Source organism: Anguilla rostrata, chromosome 18, assembly GCF_018555375.3.
Source record: "Anguilla rostrata isolate EN2019 chromosome 18, ASM1855537v3, whole genome shotgun sequence".
In the NCBI taxonomy this organism is placed as follows: Eukaryota; Metazoa; Chordata; class Actinopteri; order Anguilliformes; family Anguillidae; genus Anguilla; species Anguilla rostrata.
Genome location: NC_057950.1, coordinates 29610801 through 29631336, shown reverse-complemented (window position 1 = coordinate 29631336; position 20536 = coordinate 29610801). Strand labels below are relative to the sequence as shown.

The window sequence follows — 20536 nt, the reverse complement described above, 5'->3', positions numbered from 1 at the left end:
TAAATTAAAAAATAGCTGAAATGCCTTTACGTGAAGAATGAAGCAGAGATTTCAAATTACAGAGGCCTTTGAATAAAAGAATGGTGTGGTGGGTGTTAAAATATTTATGTCATTGAAAAGATGCAGTTCAAGTATTTCTTCCACAGCTGTCTGAGGTCTTGCTTGGAGCCCTCAATCAAAACCGCATAGAGTTCACGCTGCGGCCAGGGGTTCAGATCACAGTGTATGCTACACACTTATCAGTGGGTAAGTAGTGTTTTCCCGAAACCCAAAATGTTTGTGAGAGTAGAATGTGCTTGTGGTGCTAATTCTATCAAGATGAATCCTATGAACGAATCCTAGCAAGGGACGCTCAAATGTCTGGGTCATTATCAATAATGACCGTATTAGCTGAAGCGGATGCCCGTTTACATTGTAGCGTTTTATTTGTATCATAAAGTTTTAAATGTGTCATTTGCTTATTTTATCGTTAAGCAGACAGCATTAGCGTAGAACACAGGACGTAGCTAAGCGCCGCAGGTTTGTGTACTCTCTGTAAAAGATTTCTGTTATTTAGGCGTGTTACTACACCAGCTGAACGAGCGGTGCATTATTTGCACTGAATAGACGGCATCAGCAACGCAGCACATGCATGGCCTCTCTGGCGCATGCACGAAGCAGCACATGCACGGCCTTTCTGGCGCATGCACGATGCAGCACATGCATGGCCTCTCTGGCGCATGCACGATGCAGCATGAATACCGGCCCGTCATGTCTGCCGTTATCTTAGCAGCGCTGCGATTTTGATACGTTCATTTTAAGTTAGTAAGGGCCGATACTGATACCACCCTGATATTGCCCCCTGTCCCTAATTATAGCCGGTGCTGTGTTGGTTGTGTGTTGTGTCAGTAGTGCAGAGATCCTTATGGGAAGCTGCTGTATCAGTTTATCTTTGTTCTTTTTTCTTTCTCTCTCCATCAGCACCACTTGTGGACTCCAGTGAAAGCCAGAAGGGCTCAGCGGTTCTTCTGCTTCTCTCAGTAGTGTTTGTGGGCTTAATCATGTTCATCATCTATAAATTCAGAAGGTATTGTCCTCCACTTGCCCTTAACTTCATCCAGTGACTAGCACAATAATTGCAATAGGTTTTTTTCTTCTTCTCCCAAACACATTTTGATGATTCGAGTCCCAGCCAATGCAGACCCTGTGCGTACGGAGTTTGCATGTTCTTCCCGTGTCCGTGCGGGTTTCCTCCGGGTACTCCAGTATCCTCCCACAGTCCAAAGACATGCGAGTGAATTGGAGATGCTGTGATGTTTGTGTGTGTGCGTGTGTGCATGTGTGTGTACCCGTGCGCGTGTGTGTGTGTTTTTTTCACCCTGCAATGCACTAGCACCCTGCCCATGGGCTGCTCATGCCTTGTGCCCCAGTGAATGCTGGGATAGGTTCCAGCCTTGATTGGACAAGCGGGTATATAAAATACACGGATGAATGGGCATTTTGATGAGTTATAGTAGTTTCAGCAATGGCTGACATGCCATACTGTGTTTGTGAAGAAAAAAAAGCTTTATATTTACATTTCAACTTTAAGTAAAAGCTTTGACAGATTTTGTGTCTTACATTTTCTGAAATCTTTTTTTTTTCTTGTCTGGAAAGCTCCATGTACTGAAAAGCAGAATATAAATAGTGTACACGACACATTAGATGTTGTGTTACTCTTATTTAAAAGCTTGGCCTAATGTGAACTGAAGCAGTGAAAGCTTTCAGGACAGTTAATTTTCTGCAGCCAATCTTTATTTGCAGTTACCCTGGCAAATGGCCATTCGGGCCAGGAATAGCGTTCCTCAGTTTAAACATCGTGTTTGGAGAGCGAGTACTTTAAAAACTTCATTTGCCTCATTTGTTCGGCGTGATATTGTGTCTTTTCTCTAAAGACTCACTTTCAAGCCTCGGACACAGTTTTCTCCTGTATAATATGTGCTCAGTTATATTTATTAATTTTAAAATTTGTATTATTATTATGTTTTTTATTTTTATTTTACCTTAATCCCCCTTACTAGATCCCAGCAGATTTTGTGTTCAATTTTAATTTCAGTAATGCTTTTCAGATAAGTAATATTTAGGGCTGGTTTTTCACTTGCTGTGAAATACGGATGACTGAAAAAAAAACTTAGTATTCCCTGCGAAGAGGACAGGTACGTCAGAATCCAGGAGGCGTCGATATTTAGCCCTTTGAGAAGGGCCTGGTTGACCTTTCAATGAGAAATGTGTTAAGACTGCTTTGAAAACACCGCATCAGACAAACAGCAGAAGAAGGCAGGCCCTGCATGCCGATAGGCTGTCAGCCCAGCGTAGTCTAGCCGCTGCAGAAACCGCGTTTCATCTCGCTGTCCGTATAGAAGACGAATGCGGTCGCTGGGTTTGTCTGAGCGATTATTTCAAAGGGGTAAGTATGATATTGGAATATGCCATCCGGCGTCCAAACGATCTGGAATGTTCTCCCTCGATGATGGCCGTTTGCGCAGAGTCGTTTATCTCCCCGTCTCCTCTCCCTGTGTCTTGTGTCGCGTCTTCTCTAAGGAAGATCCCAGGCCTCAGCTTCTACGCACAAATGCAGAACGAGAAAGAGCGGGAAATGATACGTCCAGTCAGCGCCGTGGAAAAAAGCCCCGGCGCTCCCAGGGAGCTGGTGGCTTCCCTGGAACTCCTGGACACCGAGCTGGACGCACAGGCCATAGGTAAGATCCACAGGAACTCCTGAACGCACAGGCCATAGGTAAGATCCACAGGAACTCCTGAACGCACAGGCCATAGGTAAGATCCACAGGAACTCCTGGACACTGAGCTGAACGCACAGGCCATAGGTAAGATCCACAGGAACTCCTGGACACTGAGCTGAACGCACAGGCCATAGGTAAGATCCACAGGAACTCCTGAACGCACAGGCCATAGGTAAGATCCACAGGAACTCCTGGACACCGAGCTGGACGCACAGGCCATAGGTAAGATCCACAGGAACTCCTGAACGCACAGGCCATAGGTAAGATCCACAGGAACTCCTGAACGCACAGGCCATAAGTAAGATCCACAGGAACTCCTGAACGCACAGGCCATAAGTAAGATCCACAGGAACTCCTGTACACTGAGTTGGACACGCAGGCTATAGGTAAGATCCACAGGAACTTCTGGACATTGAGCTGAATGCACAGGCCATAGGTATGATCCACAGGAACTCCTGAATGCACAGGCCATAGGTATGATCCACAGGAGCACAGTACCAATTAAAGGGAATCCACACTGGGAGAAAGAAAAGAAGAAAAACATTTTTTATATACCCAGATACTTGTAAGTTCAGTGTATCTCTCATTTGGTTCATGTTTAAAAATAGCTTTCTGTGTTATTTACATTTAGGTCTTTGTTTTTGAAAGCAAACAGCAATCCCATAGTGCATTGTAATCCCTGACAAAGTCAACAGACTTTTATTAAGAAAATAAGATAAAAGTAAGCAATGTTTATGCAGGAACCAAATTTGAGATTTCTTAATTTCACTTTTGTTTCAGTGGGCATTATGTCTCATTTCATATAGTGTGTATAAGCAGCCTTCAGCTGTTGAAAATGTTTGACCTCACATAGATATATCGACAGTTCATGCTTCTCAATGAGTTATTAATATTTTTAAATATTAAAGCATGAATTCATGTTGACATAAGAGTAGTGCTGTGTTTTAATGCGAGATGCTATACAGTAATAAGATCTCCCTCCTGGAGAAGGGGTTTCTGGGATATGGTTTGTCTGACACTTGGGTCAGGGCATGGTAGGGCAGTTTATAGCTATATGAAGCTTGTGAGGGCCATAATACAGTAAGATGCCTATCTAAATGCATGCCCATTGGTATATGTACAGTGTATTCAATGTATGCAACTGTATAACTGAATAACAACAATTAAATTAAATTCAGAGTAGAAATGTTTGAATGACCTTTGTGTGTAATTAATAACTAATTAAAAGAAACATTTGAAAGGTCATTGTCTGCATTACACTTCAGCTTTTAGCAGACACTCTTATCCAGGGTGAGCTGCACAGGTTATACAGCTATATATAATCTGTGTGGCTGGATTGGGGGCTTGTCTGTGACAAACCCATAGATCTGCTCTGCTTTGATGCTTCTTTGCTACTTGAGGGACTACGTGGTGCCAGAGCTTTGTGGTTTGTAGCACGGTTGCTTTGCTGCTAACTACTACTTTGTGCAGAATCCATGGTAGTAATTTTGGGATTTATAACTGTGTTACTTTGCTTGGTGCGATTTTGCATCCCGTCTGTAGTGTTAGCTTGGTGTGTCAGTTTGAGGTGCACTACTTACCCATACCAGTTGAGTGTTGTGATTTTGGGAATTTGGTGCCGATTTCAATTTTGATTAGTGATACAACTCTTCTTTTGAAATCGGCATTTCAGTTGATAGGCTACGTTACCATGGAGTCCGATCTAGGACGGTTCCTTGATGACCTAACAATCAGACAGCTGGACAGTTGCCGGAAAGCTGACCTTCTGTCCACCGTGGACTCCTTTAAAATCAATGTGGTCCGCTCAGATACAGACAGGGCCATTAACGCCATGGTAACACAGGGATTGCTCAAACAGCGAACACCGTCTGTGGGTGCTGACCCTAGGGAATAGACCCCCATTGAGACAGAGAGCCCTTAAACTGCAGATCAGCTTAAGCAACTAGAATTGCAGATGAAATGCTTAGAACTGAGAGAAAAGGAGTTAGAGATGGAGGCTGTTCGGCCTGTAAGCAGAGGGCAATCGCCTGAACTTGGCTTCAGCAGAAACATTCAGCTGGTTCCACCCATCTGTGAGGCAGATGTGGATAAGTGTTTCTCTGTATTCGAACGGGTTTCCGTCGCACTTGAGACCCAGGGACGCCGGGCCGCTGTTTCTGCAGTGCGTGCCGGTGGGTAAAAGCCCGGGAAGCAGACATATTACGCTCTGAGCTCCATGATGTTTTGGACAAAGACTCTTTTTTTTGATTATGGCTCTGTACTTCACAATTTTAGATTTGTAATCAAACAATTCAAATATGGTAAACGTGCTCATTTTCAGCTTTTATTAAAGTGTATTTTTATACATTTTGGTTTCACCATGTAGAAGTTCACCATGTAGAACAGCACTTTTTTATACATAGTCCCCCATTTCAGGGCACCATAATGTTTGGGACCAATGGCTTCACAGTCAGCTGTGTTCAGTTGCTTTCTTAGTGCAGTTTTAAGAGAGCTTTCAGTATCCAGTCTTGATTCAAGGCTTTTGATTGCCTTTGGAGCTTGTCGTTGGGATTTGTCGACATAAGGACCAGAGTTGTGCCAATGAAAGTCAAGGAAGCCATTACGAAGCTGAGAAATAAGAAAAAGAAACAGAGACACAGGCCAGACCTGAGGGTAACCAAAACCAACTGTTCGGAACGTCATGAAGAAGAAAGAGAGCACTGTAATGAGCTCAGTAATCACAAAGGGCCTGGTAGACTAAGGAAGATGCCATCAAATTCTCACCATAATGCAGAAAAATCCCCAAACACCTGTCCGACAGATTAGAAATACTCTTCAGGAGACAGGTGTGGACGTGCCAGTGACAACCGTCAGGAGAAGACTTCACAAACAACAGATGCCACACTGCAAGATGCAAGCCACTAGTTAGTCGCAAAAACATGGATGGCCAGTTTACAGGTTTTCTAAGCAGTGCCTCAAAGAGCCTGCACAGTTCTGGAAAAAGTGGACAGATGAGGCTGAGTTTCACTTGTATTAGAGTGATGGCAAAAGCAAAGTGTTAGAGGCAACTTCAAAAGCAACTTTGATGCAAAGCCCCTCCCCTCGCCTCATCTGTGAAGCATGGTGGTGGGAATGTTATGGTTTGGTCAAGTATGGTGGCCACTGGAACTGGCTCACTTGTCTTCATTGATGATGTAACTGTTGATAGCAGCAGCAGAATGAATTTTGAAGTAAACAGAAGCATCTTATCTGGTCAAGTTTAAGCAAATGCCTCCAAACTCATTGGATGGCACTTCATGGTACAGCAAGACAATGATCTTAGACACTGCTAAAGCAACGTTTTTTAAAAGACAAAAACGGGAGGATTCTTGACTAGCCAAGTCATTCACCTGATCTGAATCCAGTTGTACATGCATTTCATGTAGTAAAGAGAAAACTTAAGGCAACTAGCCCCCGAAACAAGCAGGAGCTGAAGGTGGCTGCAGTACAGACCTGGCAGAGCATCACCAGAGAAGATACTGAGTGCATGGTGATGTCTAAGGGTTACAGACTTCAAGCAGTCATTGCATGCAAAGGATATGTTATGAAGTACTAAACATGATTACTTTCATTTACATACCATTAATATGTCCTATTTCATTATGGTGCCCTGAATTGGGGGGCATCTCTAAACTATGTTGTCATTTCTACATGGTGAAACCGAAGTGTATAAAAAATTACCTCAGTAGCTGAGTGTGTGCATTTTAACCACATACACATTTTTTGATTACAAATCAAAAATTGTGAAGTGTAGAGCCAGATCAAGAAAAAATGTTCATTTGTCCCAAACATTATATATAGTTATTATATAAATCATATATAGTATGTAAAGAATATATTTTTTATTACTGGATATTTTTTTACTGAAACAATACTGACTGATTACCATGCTAAAGGATACAACAGCAGTGCACCAGCTGGAAATTTGAACCTGTAGCCCTTGCATTTCAAGCCTAGTCCAGCGTGTTATACTGCCATACTATGCTGGCACCCCTCAGAATGGCATTTTAAGCGTGTGATGGGCAGTGCCAGGTGAGAGCAGAGGGTGAGCATGCGTGGAGTCATGGGAAAATAAATGTGCAAAACGCAGCCGCTTGTTTTGAAAGAATTTGGACCGTGTCAGACCTTCCTTAACCACACCTTTGTCTGATTAAATTGGAAGAATCCCTCTCTGTACCTCCTTCTGTGTGCACCCCGAAAACACAAAAAGAACTTTTACACATCTTGTGTCATCTCCACTAGTGCTTACTCTAGGATTTGCCAGCCATGTTTGTGGCTTGGATTCAGCAAATATTTGTCCTCAACGTTGACTTACATTTGCATGAAAGTTTATGACACTTCTTTTTCTTTGTTAGCTATTTAATTATAAGTCAGCCATTAAGGACATGTTTATGTGCGCATATCTGTATTCTTAAAAAAGGACTGTGGTATAATGAAACTCTGATAGGTGCAGTTATGATACGATATGATCTGTATCCATATGTGCTCCTAACATATTGAATACAGTTCTGATGCAGTTTTGCATATCGCTCAAAATAGAATGTTAGAAACACTGTAAATGAATACCTATGATATATGTCCTGTTAAATTGCTTTTCTCTCTTCTACTGACAGGATACCTTCCATCTCACCTTAACACGAAGTTCTCAAAGGAACCTCTGTCATGTGTCACTGTTTGAGTTCTGGACCCCGAGCAGTATCCCCAGTGTTGTTGTGGACATGGACTCTTCCGAAACGAAGGTTTTGAGCTTTATCCCTGTCAACATCTGGATATGACTGGTGACAATTGTGCTCTGCGGAAGCCAGAAGACACTGCATAAGTGCTTTGCTTTTTTATAACATGTCTATTAAAATATACACATTTTGATTACATGTATTCATACAAGAATCGTGTGTGGTTCTCAGTCCAGGGACTATACTTAGTTTGCTGCCTTGGCTTTTACGTCAGCTTTTTTCATCTTTATGCCAACAATATTGATTCACTATTTATTCATGTTTATACTGTATATTTAAATAAAAAGAGGTCCTAAAGTCACTTTTTTGGTAAATCATAAATATGTGAATATGTGTTGAATAACAAATTTATTCTGAAAAAAAATGAGATGCTTACTTCATATCTAGATTGCACCTGAGACAGAGCTGCAGTTTTAATCCGTTGCGCTTGGTTGTAATTTTATTCCTAATAAGTTAGTGTTTTCTATTATTAGAGTTTATTATGTTGCAGCTTGTGTTCAGATCATCAGAATTTCCAGTGCAACATGCTGTGCTGTGTGTGAACTTGAGTTGTGTTTAGTAACTGAAAGTGTGGTGGAAAAACTACAGATCCCACAGAGAGCAGTGCTCAGATTTGCAGTCCACGGTCTGTTAGAGAAGGCAATGCCACCTCCGCTTGTAAAAAGAGCGGGTGCGACTGCTCTTTCTGAAGGACTCAGCTCAGCCCATCAGCTCTAAATCCTGACAGGAGCTGATCCATGTGGAACAGAGGACCGTGTCTGTGCTTGTAGAGCAAATGCTTGCTATACACCGCACATCTCACATACCCTGTTAAAGAAAAGAGATCCTAACGGCTGTGAATTAAATAAGCCCATTTGACCCACGCAAAGCTGAGAAAACACACTCTTTGAGTTTAACGCATAAATACATAGCATATAAATGCATTTGCTATAGAAATGACATATTCCTTTTGAGAACTTAGCAAGGCTTCTACTGGTGGTCACTTTTTTTTTTATTCTGCGGATTCAGTTGATTCCAGTCAAAAACTTCCTTAACATTGCCATTCAATATATATATATATATATATTTTTTTTCATTGCAAATACAGCTTTTAATTAAAAAAAAAACAACATTATTTGTAATAAATTTGCCCACGAAACAATGTTTGTGAATTACACCCAAAGTTGTTAAATACCAACAGTCAGTGTTAATGACAAATGTTGATTGAATAAAGCAATTTAATCCCCCATGGTAAAATTTCAGCAATTGAAATGAATAAATCTCTTTAGGTTAAGCAGTAAAGACCAGGCCAGTACCGAGAAAGACCTATTGCTGAGAGTAGAGAGCATTATGGTCCATTGAAACAAACAGTTCCTGTGCTTATTTTACTGTCCATTTCTTAAGATTTCCCTAGCAACTATTTCAGTGGATCCAGATTGATTCATTGGGTCAGGTCTGTGACAGAATCCTAGACGTATTCATGACCCTCAGGAGCATTCGTGACTGACAGGTTCTGAGTTCTACATCTCAGCATGGACCAAGTTCACACTTATCCTAAATTTATATGTGTGGCTGGTTTACACTTTCAGAAAATATATATTTTAGTTATACAAAGAGAAAATAAACTGTTGTATGCATATATACTGGTATTTCTTCAAATAAAATGCAACAGCATTTACTTTAGACAGTTAGAGAACCTTTTTTATTTTATTTTTTTTAGATTGCAAACCGAACGTGGGTATTGCATATGATTCCATATGCCAATGAATACCACTTAAAATATTGTACACACATAATAATGGATTTTATCCAGTTTAGCAGTTACAGCGATACATTCAGAGTCATGCTAATGTGTAAATAATCCCAGATCTTTTGCTGGACTCTCACAGTTGTGATTTATCTCCAACCATGTATTTAATTTAGCACACTTTTTTGTAAATAATGGGTATGTGTTACTTTGCATTTTTATAGATGTACAGTGTTTTGTTTGATTAAAACATGTTTGTTTGATTAAAACAAGTTCCATGCATAATTGTTTCTGTTAATTGCATTTGCAATCGTATTTATTAAACAGACCAATTATGTTGTTGTGTTGTATTTTTTCACGAAATAATCTTTATTTGTAATATTTAATAATTTCTTTATTTGGCTGTGTACACAACACTTTTAGATTTGTAATAAAACAATCCACATGTGGCTAAAGTGCAGATTCTCAGCTTTTATTTAAGGGCATTGTCATACATTTTGGTTTAATCATGTAAAAATGACAGAACTCTTTATACATGGCACACCCATTTCAGGGCACTATAATGTTTGGGAGATATTAATGTTATGTAAATGAAAGTTGTTTAGTACTTCGTCACATATCCTTAGCATGTAGTGACTGCTTGAAGGCTGTGACCCATAGACATCACCGGGTTCTGAGTATCTTCTCTAATGATGCTCTGCCAGGCCTGTACTGCAGCCATCTCTTGCTTCTGCTTGTTTTGGGAGCCAGTTACCTTAAGTTCCCTTTTTAGCATTTGAAACGCACGTTTAGTTAGGGTTAGGATTCAGATCGGGTGAATTACTTAGCCAGTCAAGAGTTTTCTAGTTTTTGGCTTTGAAAATCTCCTTTGCTGCTTTAGCTGTATATTTGGGACCATTGTCTTGCTGTAGGATGAAGCATTGATAAATAAGTTTGGAGGCATTTGCTTGAACTTGAGTAGATAATATGCTTCTGTTTACTTCAGAATTAATGCTGCTGCTATAAACAGTTGTATAACTGCAGACAAGTGAGCCAGTACCCGTGGTAGCTATACGTGCCATACATGCGGGGGGGGGGGTTGCTTTTGACCTTGGGCAGTTCCTTTTGGCCTCCACACTTTGCTCTTGCCATCACACTGATACACATGAATCTTGGTCTCGTCTGTCCACAACATCTTTTCCCAAAACTCTGCAGGCTCTTTTAGGTACTTTGTAGCAAACTGTAACCTGGCCATCCTGTTTTGTGGCTAACTAGTGGTTTGCATCTTGCAGTGTAGACTCTGTAGCTCTCTTTGTGAAGTCTTCTGCAGACAGTAGTCACTGACACATCCAGGCCAGCCTCCTGAAGTGTTTCTGATCTATCATACAGCTGTTTCTTTATTATGGTGAGAATTTGTCATAAACTGTAGAGTTTTTCTTTAGCCTACCAGGCTCTTTGTGATTACTGAGCTCACAAGTGTCCTCTTCTTAATGATGTTGATTTTGGTAAGCCCATGGTTTGCCCTATGTCTCTGACTGTTTTTTCTCATTTCTCAGCCTTGTACTGACTTGATATTCATTAGCACTACTCTGGTCCTTATGCTGACAAACGGCAATAACAGACTCCAAAGGCAATCAAAAGCCTAGAATCAAGACTAGATCAAGACTGAAAGATCTCATGCCTGCACTAAAAAAAAAGCAATTGTACAGACCTGACTAATCAGAGACACCTGTGAAGCCATTTGTCCCAAACATAATGGTGCCCTGAAATGGGGGGACTATGTGGAAAAAGTGTTATTTCAACATGGTAAAACCAAAAATATATTATATATAATATCGCCCTTGCAGCCATACCTCCATGCACTCTGCTCCTGCCGAATCGTTGAAGCTAAGCAGGTGTGGGCTTGGTTAGTACTTGGATGGGAGAACACCAGGGAATACTTAGTTGCTGCTGGAAGTGGTGTTAGTGGGCCAGCAGGGGGCAATCTTCCCTCTGGTCAAATAAACCCCAATGCCCAAGTGCAGTGACGGGGACACTGTGCTGTAGGAGATGCCGTCTTTCGGATGAGACGTTAAACCAAGGTCCGGACTCACTGTGGTCATTAAAGATCCCATGACACTTATCGCTAAGAGTAGGGGGTTCCCCAGTGTCCTGGCTAAATCCCAGATCTGGCTCTCGCAAACTTGCCACCAAAACCATCCCCAGATTTAATTGGCTAAATAAATGTTCTCTCCCTCTCTACCTTCGCTAATGTGTGGTGAGCTTTCTGGCGCAAAATGGCTGCCATGCATCACCCAGGTGGGTGCTACACATTGGTGGTGGGTGAGGTGAGTTCCCCTTCACTGTAAAGCACTTTGAGCAATCGGAAAAGTGCTATATAAATGCAAGGATATATAAATATCCTTTAATATAGGGTTGACACAATCATAATAATTATATTATAATTATCTTCTAATTATAAGAAGAAGAAGAAATGTGTACCTCTACTGCCAATGTGGTATACAGAGATGTACTTTTATTTTGTAAAATGTAGACCTATGTCAAGTATTCATCATGAACACATGCTACACTGATATTCCAGGCATTTCAGAAGAAATCTGTTGGTAAAATCCGCTAATGGTTACATTTAGTCATGAATAAACATCATGGACAGTGCGTGTCATTAAACAGATTGCAAGTGGAAGTATTGAAATGCCAGATTTGTGGTTCATCGTGAACTTTCCCAATCAAATGAACCAATGGGGCAGCTGGATGGCTCTCATTATTATATCGTATTGTTTAGGCTCTGTGCCAGTGCCTGCACAGACTGCACAGTGTGCTGTGGAATCCAGACTGTGCCACCCCGGACTGAAGCCAGCAGCCTACGTGCACATTTGCATAATTGGCAGTGGCATCACTCAGCGAGGGAGTAAGTTAGCCAGGATGACCGCGTCTCGATGCTCGCCAGTGACCCCTGCTGGTCAGTCAGGCACCCGCAGTCTGTTTGCACAGACTGCACACGACGTGTATTCCTCTGACTCACATCTCAGCGAACGCAACCTGCTCGACTGCAGCGTGAAATGAGCAGCAGCATCTCGACTGCGGTGTGAAATGAGCAGCAGCATCTCGACTGTGGTGTGAAATGAGCAGCAACCTGCTCGACTGTGGTGTGAGATGAGCAGCAGCATCTTGACTGCGTTGTGAGATGAGCAGCAGCATCGCATTTCATAGGACAGCACATGCTTTTCTCAGCTGGAATTATTGTAGCTGGTCAATAAAACTGGCAAAAAAACTGTAAAATTATTATTTTTTTAAAACAAGGACACAAATGACCATCCACATCATAGAAACATGTATGTGAGGGAAAATGTACTGAATGTACACTCCCATGCACTGGATGTATAAATTCTTTCCCATCATTTAAAACTGAGAGAAAATACATTGGAATTAATTAAAATGTGTACATGCTATGTAGTGACCATAGGAGGGCAGTACTGTGCAGGAACTGTTCCTGTCCCATTTCACCCTCTACTGATCGTGTTCACCAGGGTTTTGGCACAATATAATGGCTTAACTTTTAAATGATTTAAAGAATACACAAATGAGATGAGATAATTGAGCAAGCTGACCAAAGTCACTTCTATGTAGCGTACAACAGCAAATCAGTTATTCATTTGGGTTTTATCTCTCACACTAACAAATATTATACATGTTAACTGATGCAGAAAAGCCAGTATATGTAGTCATTTGATTCTTAGCAATGTACCAAACCGTTGTCTGGGATTGATTTATTGTGATTCCAGCCTCATGATGGCCTGCTTTGCTGGCATTGACACATCTTTGGTTCAGAGACAACAGCAACAGACTCCAAATGCAAATGCCACATACAGAGTCAACTTTAGACCTTTTGTGAGATTTCTTGTGCATAAAATAATAATGATGGAACAACTCACAGCTGGCCAAAAAGACAGCTGAGCAGTCAATTGCCCGATTACTTTTGGCCCCTAAAATGGCAGGACTGTGTATAAATTCTTAGAAGAATCACTGGATATGGATGTAAATACACTTAAATTAAAGCTGAATATGTTTGCTCTTCAACATATTCAACCAATATGCATACATACATATAGTATATGTATATATGTATTTTCTCCCTTCTTGATTTTGTCTGTTACTGCATATTGGTCACACTGAATGTTTTTTTTTTTTTTTAGATCTTTAGACAAAATGTAATATGAGATAAAGGGAAACAGTAAACATATATATATATATATATATATATATATATATATATATATGACCAAGAGAAAGCGACACATAAGGATCGATTCCCCACCTGATGGATAAAAAATTTGCACTTTTTCTTTAGACATGTAAATAAACCTAAGTTCACTTTTTATAATATTTTTATTTGTATTTATTTAAATACTATTAGGATCAAATGAGAAAGTACCGTGATGAAACTCATGCATTTCAGCAGTTGCTTTCATCATAGTGTAATTCAACACTGGCTTCCCTTACAGTAGATTCCCCTGTGTTGAGATTTTACCTAACAGGAAGGACGTCTATGCATGCTGTGAAGCCTTTAGCCCAGAAACCATCTTAAAATGTCACTGAAGTACTCCCAGCTTTACAGGATCCCTCATTTATTGCCTTTGGTGACAGAGGGTTCGGTTTAAAAATGTGAAAGATTTCCCTCCTCCGGAGATTTTTGCCAGTATCTCTCCCTCTTCCAGAGACATGAGCTGAGACTGTTTCTTGTGTCCTGCTTTTAAAATAGAATTTTTTTTCCCCTCTATGACAGAACTTTTAAGACAGAACTTTTCTGAATTTACTGAAAGTTCATGACTCTTTCTACACAAACAGGTGAGAAAAGGAACCAGCCGTATGTGAAAAGCTGCAGGTGATGCCTTGCTTGGATTGTTTCCATAGATAGGGGCTGTTTTATCGAGACCGCTCCACTGGTGACAGGGCTAGCCTGGAAGATGGCCAGGAGAGGCAAGGAATGAAGGATGTTGTGGAATGTAGGGGGTCTTAACTCCCCAGATTGGCCTTGAGAGTGCTGTCTCATTTAAAAGCAAAGGAAGATGGTATGATAAGAGCCTGTGTTTAAAAATAGGATTTGTGGTCCCTTAAAGGGACTTAAATTTGGCCATGTTTGGCAGATGTTGGGGAGAGAGTCAGATAGTGTTCTCTTGCTCTGAACAATGTGTTTACAAAGAGCCAAACTATTTTAGGATTTGGTTTTACGAGCACAACCTTATTTTATCTTTCAGGAGCCCCATGTTTCAATCTGCCACTCATGTCTGACATACTGTTTGAGGTACTGCAGTGTATGACAAATCCCGCAGACCTTGCTTAAAAAGTTACGGTACAGGACATCCCATTTCAGACGCGACACGTAAAAACCGATTTTGTGAAGAATATGGGTCATTCAGGTCCACTCCAATTACCCGTAGGAAAGTATTGTCACATTCTCACATTCTTTTTGACAATCACATCAAGAACCATGGCCATTACAATAAATTTGTAGTCAGCTTGACGTGGAAAGTTCAGTGAATGAACCTGCTTGTAATACTGTTTGTGCAAAGTCTGCAGACTACACAGTAAAGCGTCAGTCCCTGATACCTTACTGTATGATTCTCCAGCAAAAGCACCGTATGTTATTTAGCACAGTGTCTTTTGACCAGCAGGTCTTGTGGCTGTGATTGTTTCATTTGATTGCGTGTGGGTACAGCATTCAACCTATTCTACTGTACACACTTTGCTCAGTGAAGTTGATCTTTGGCTGTCTGATTGCGAGGGCATCTGTTCAGGCCCAGCTGCCACTCCAGTGAAGCTGGACCCCTGCCCGTGGCAGCTTAGCAAGCACGATAAAGAAATAAGCCCTGGTCTTCTGTGCGGGGTGTTACATTACATTACATTACAGGCATTTAGCAGACGCTCTTATCCAGAGCGACTTACACAACTTTTTACATAGCACTTTTACATTGTATCCATTTATACAGCTGGATATATACTGAAGCAATGCAGGTTAAGTACCTTGCTCAAGGGTACAACGGCAGTGTCCTTACCCGGGATTCGAACCTGCGACCTTTCGGTTACAAGCGCAGTACCCACTGTGCCACACTCCGTCCTCCTGTGTTCAAACACGAGCTCCCGCACTCTGTCACAGCTGAGGTCCCTGTCACCCTCTGAAACAGACCACTAACATCTACTCTAGAGGATCCAACACTAACATCTACTCTAGAGGATCCAACACTAACATCTACTCTAGAGGATCCAACACTAACATCTACTCCAGAGGATCCAGGCCTGCTCCCAAGAGCTCTGTTGTTTCCATCGACAGAAACCTCCTTCCTGCACCAGAACAAAAAGGCCTGGATCAATCAGCCATGTTCAGATATTATTTGGAAACGCCGTTTCCCGGGATTTGTATAAATGTCAGCGGAGCATTGCGATATGTTATTATTATTAAGAAACAAGGTTTAAACCCCCTAAAAGCACTCACAGACACTCCTATCTATCTCCCAGAGCCATTTGCCTTCACAGAAATAGCGCTGCTTAATTTAGCATTCAGTGCGAAAAACTTCAACCCAAACAACTCAGGGTGTCATTCAACACACAAGCCATCGCCATTGATTGTAAGGACTGACATACTGAGCAGTGTTGCTGGTAAGAAAAATGCTTGTCTGAGTGAAATGGAACTGCATAAATTAGAGAAGGTTTTGATTCCTTTTGATTTGTGACCCTTTTATCTGTTCATAGGTCTGAAAATGCACCTGCTATGTGGAGACGCTCAACACTCTCTACTGCCTGTTGTTGTAGATTACAATATTATGCATAATTAATTATTTCAGTTGCACACCATAGAAGACTGCTCCTTTCTTTTTAAATAGTTGCATGCTGCTTTTTTCTTTAAACAAATATTTAAATTTATGTGTTCCGTAAAAATATGAAGGAGTAAAGTGCAGCTGTATATTCAGTGGAAAATCCTGCGAGGAGGATCAGCCATTTTGAACCGAAAGGCTATTTAAATTAAATAAAACTCTTTCACTTACAAAGTGCTACCGTTTCCTATTTTCTGTTTCTATTCTCTAGTCTGACTTTTAGAATACTTTAAAATACTGCCCTTTATAGAGTATTCCTGGGGATGTAAATTTTTATATAATTTGCCATGTAATGCAACAGTGACTTTTCCCATTTCAGACCATTCAATATGACTGACAGAGTGTGGAAGACTTTCACTGTGGAATCAATACAGCTGTGCGTGGTGACGTATAAATGAATGAAAAAATGGGAAGACAGCCTACAAAAATGTTAAAGGGAGGCAGCGAATGTGCAAAGCCACCATGCATTAACATAAAGCCATTAGCATACGTAAAATGATTGATGCTGTGCATTAGATAGGCAACGTAGGCCAAAGAAAAGACTTTCTGAGCAGCCCTTTGGAAAACTATCATACTGAAAAGAATATTTAAATAAATAAATACATTTAAAAAATGCATGGCAGTCCTGGAGGGCCACAGTGTCTGCTCAGTTTTGGAGTGTTTCAGCAAGAGTGATTTATTTAAGTCATTGATTGGCTAAAGAGTCTGCACACCTTATTCTCCAGCCCTTAATTGGCTGCTGATTGAAATGAAACTACAAATACCAGCAGACACTGCAGGCCTCTAGGACTGACACCCCTGGTCTTGCCAGATTTGTGTCCTTTTACAGTAAATACTGTATAACTGTTACATTGTCCTTACAGACAGACCACTGTTAGCACCTGGGTGCCATTAATCAGCAGGTGTAATATTTCCAGGTGAAACAAACAGTTGTTGGCTTGATTAGTACTTGGATGGGTAACGAGGGGAAACGAAACTTCTTCTGGAAGAGGCATTGGTGGGTCAATATGGGGGCGCTCTTCCCGCTGAACCGAAAAGGAATCCAATGATGGATCTGGAACATGTGACCAGGATGTTCAGCTGGGAGTTCCGTGAGGGACGGCATGTCATGTGCCACTGTCTGTCGGTGCGTTTGTTAACATCGGCTAACAGCAATGACCTTTGCTTGAAATCTCTCACTGATGGGACCTTGACCTTTGAAAATGAAAGCGCTTTGTTGTTTGTCCACGCTTTAATGGTTTGACCGGTCATGGGGAGAATGACCGTCGGATGAATAATTTGACGACCCGGTGTCTCTCATTCAAGATCAAGCAGTGAGATTAAAGAGGAAAAAATATGAACAATGATCCAGCCAAGGCTGAGGGGCATATCAGTCACATTTGAGTACCAGGGTCCTGATTGTTTATTTTAATGTGCAATCATACCATTGATTGCATTTCCATGAATCCATCATTTTCTGGCAGGGTGTTAATTAATTTTATCACATTAGGATGTCTGTCCACATGTGCGTGGTTCAATGAGAGAAGCTGCCTGGTTCTTCGGATACTCGTGATTTATTAACAACTTCGACGACATCTGTTCACAGAGGCCTTTTCCAACACGTAGAAGGATTTCTGCCATAATAGTATTCTCGCGGGTTATGGTAAAAGAGAGAATTCTCTTGAACATTATGAATTTTTATCTCCCTCTTTGGGACTTTGTCCATGACAACACAATTAAATAAAGTGTCAGAAGATATGAGATGGGCCTTTTATTTCCTGTGTGGGTATGCAGATTGAACTCAGTGGTGTCACTGTTCCAAAAATTTAAAACAGAAAGTGCACTGTGAAATGTAACCACACATTTATCAATGATTTAAACTGAAAATGTTTTGACATTTTATTTTTGTGTCAATATGCAGCATCAAAAGACTACAGTGGGGAGGCACCTTAATTTTTAAATCTGAAAACAAATAGTAGCATCACATCAGTGACCGATAGTAAATTATGAGTTGAATATGCTACAGGTCCTTGATGTGAACTATTTGTTTTTGTGTTCATGTTTATGAGCACAAGTGTTAAAGGAGCATCAGGCTAGGCCATCCTACCCTGAAATTATATTTTAAAACTCTATGTCGTGCCTTTCACAATTTAAAAAAATTGTTTTCTTCATTCTGATCTGAGAAAATGACTTTTAGATTTTTTCTGATTCCTGCTTCTGTTCCCTTGTTTGAAGACCTTCAGATAAAACTCTCTGGTTGTGCTTTTAATTCCCATGTTTACAGCATTCTTTATAGACAACTGCAATATTTGCTTTGCTAGCAACAGTACATGTAATATGGCCTTCTTTAAAATAACAGGTGAACTATCATTTAGGGGTGCTACATACAGTATAGTATAGTATTGTCATGTTGCAAGATCCCTTCCAATATAATTATGTTTCAATTTCTGCAGCCTGAAATTTCATTACTGGAAAATTCTGAAATTGAATTGATGATATTGTTATAGACAAAATGGGAATGTTTTACTGCATAAAGGAGGACATTTTTTGTCTTGAATGCAAGGCTTCAATCCTTTCACTGCCCTGCTTTAAAAACTGCAAACCCAAAACTATAGAAATATTGAAAAAATTATTCTGCACCTTTTAAGCAGGGAGTGTGTTTCATCATACAAGCTGCTTATAAGGAAAACCATTTGACTTGTATGACAGTGTTGGGCTGATGTTTGTGTCATCAAGCTGGCGAACTGGCTAAAGAGTGACATCACCAACACTGCTATGGAGACACAAAGGTGCTTGTTTACTCCTAATGGGATCACACTATTCAAATACACCCAATTACTTAGATACTTATAGACATGTGTAATGCATTTCAAATCCAGCACGGTGATACTTAATTAGCAAAGAGACGTGAACAACATGCCGTAGCCTAGTGTCAATGTTTGTTAGACAAGTGAAAGCATTCCCTTCAAATACATTAAAAACAAATGACAAGCCTGTCACAAAACGTGTTAACTATGTAGGCTCGATGAAGACACTTGGAATCTGTCTCCTCCGAGACGATTCGACCGATTTGCATGGAACTTGGATTTCAGCACATACTCACAGATATCGTTAAACCCAGTATAGGAAGGTGCTACACGTAAAAACGTGCTCAAAGCACCAATGTATATGCATGTGGACATGGCTTTTAATGAGAAAGTGAATAAATCCCACACAATTTGGTATAAAGTGATGAAACTTGGTGTGTGCATTGAAAACTCCATCGTAAGACCAAATCACAAAAATTGGACTGATTAAACTGTAAGGTGATGCATTGGAGCTCAACAAATTTGAAAAATTCACCAATTTTTTAATATTAATTATTATTATTATTATTATTATTATTATTATTATTATTGTTATTATTTTGTAGACATTTGACACTTCCCACAGTTACTAAGCACCTCATTAGGACTATGCATACGTATGTAGCATCTGCACATGGATCTGTGACTTTGAGTGCTTGGACCCCTTAATTTTTTTTATTGTTTGTTTTTTTATTACATGCAAACCATTTACGCAGTAAAATGTCCGCTGTTGATTCAACTCTAATAAATAACATTTGGCCCCGTATGCATGGATATTTTGTGAAGGACTTCATGTCAAGTACCTCGCTCAAAGATGCAATGGCGCGCACCTCCAGGGGATCAGACCTGCAGATTTGGAGTTTCCACCCCGGTCCCACAGTCTTTACGCCCCGCTGCCATCGGTTTATGGACAGACTGGGACGCCGGAGCGAGGCGCAGAAGAGAAATAAAGAAGGATGCTGACGCGTGAACTTTTCCCTTTCATTACCTCCGTCTATGGAAAAGCACAAAGCTGACACTTTCCCACTTTTTATGTCCTTCCTGCCCAAAAAAAGAGAGAAAGACAAGGGGCAAATGATGGATAAAAGTCGGAATTGGATAAAAGATGCGTCCATTGGTGAAAACGGCTTTTGAGCCAGTATCATTGGAATACCTGATTTTGAAATAACAACAGCGTGAATATACGATTATAGTGAATTCAGTGGCTGTTTATTTAGTTATTTATTTACTGCCTTTTGTGTGCGTAACAGTCCTAAGGGTAAATTGCATGTGTTCACTGAAGATGAACATTATTAGACTGGACAGAACATATTAGCTTAACACCACAGCACTGCCAGGCACTGAGGGGTGAATAGTCTAGTGATACGTTTCTGTCTTCACGGTCCTGATAAACAAGCTGGCCCATTTTGGTGCCATCCATATTTTCTTTTTTTTCTGAATTGCATGTAGTTAGGTAGTGTTGCATTGAGGTACATCATGTACTGTTATGATCATCATGTACTGCTATTATAACAACAATTATTCTAATAACATACTGTAGCATATTCAACATAACTACAATAAGTCTGAGAAAGATTTTATGCAAGTATACTTCGAACACAATACATTAAATCATTCTGACATAACC

The 20536-nt window shown here is 40.5% G+C and overlaps 1 protein-coding gene across 2 annotated transcripts in view; it reads left to right on the top strand.

Moving 5' to 3' along the window:
• The window catches only part of LOC135244781 (VPS10 domain-containing receptor SorCS1-like), a 148906-nt gene extending 139290 nt beyond the window's left edge, over window positions 1–9616 (top strand). Inside the window, exons 24-27 of one of the 2 annotated variants that reach the window (XR_010327056.1) lie at window positions 147–246; window positions 961–1066; window positions 2564–2717; window positions 7391–9616. Coding sequence is in view for 1 of the 2 variants with exons in the window: in XM_064317342.1 (XP_064173412.1) it covers window positions 147–246; window positions 961–1066; window positions 2560–2717; window positions 7391–7455 (429 nt within the window). In the remaining variant the exon portion in view is untranslated. Of the gene's footprint in view, window positions 1–146; window positions 247–960; window positions 1067–2559; window positions 2718–7390 lie in introns of both variants that reach the window. The other variant, XM_064317342.1, reaches the window with a different exon arrangement.
• Window positions 9617–20536: the final 10920 nt, after the last annotated feature.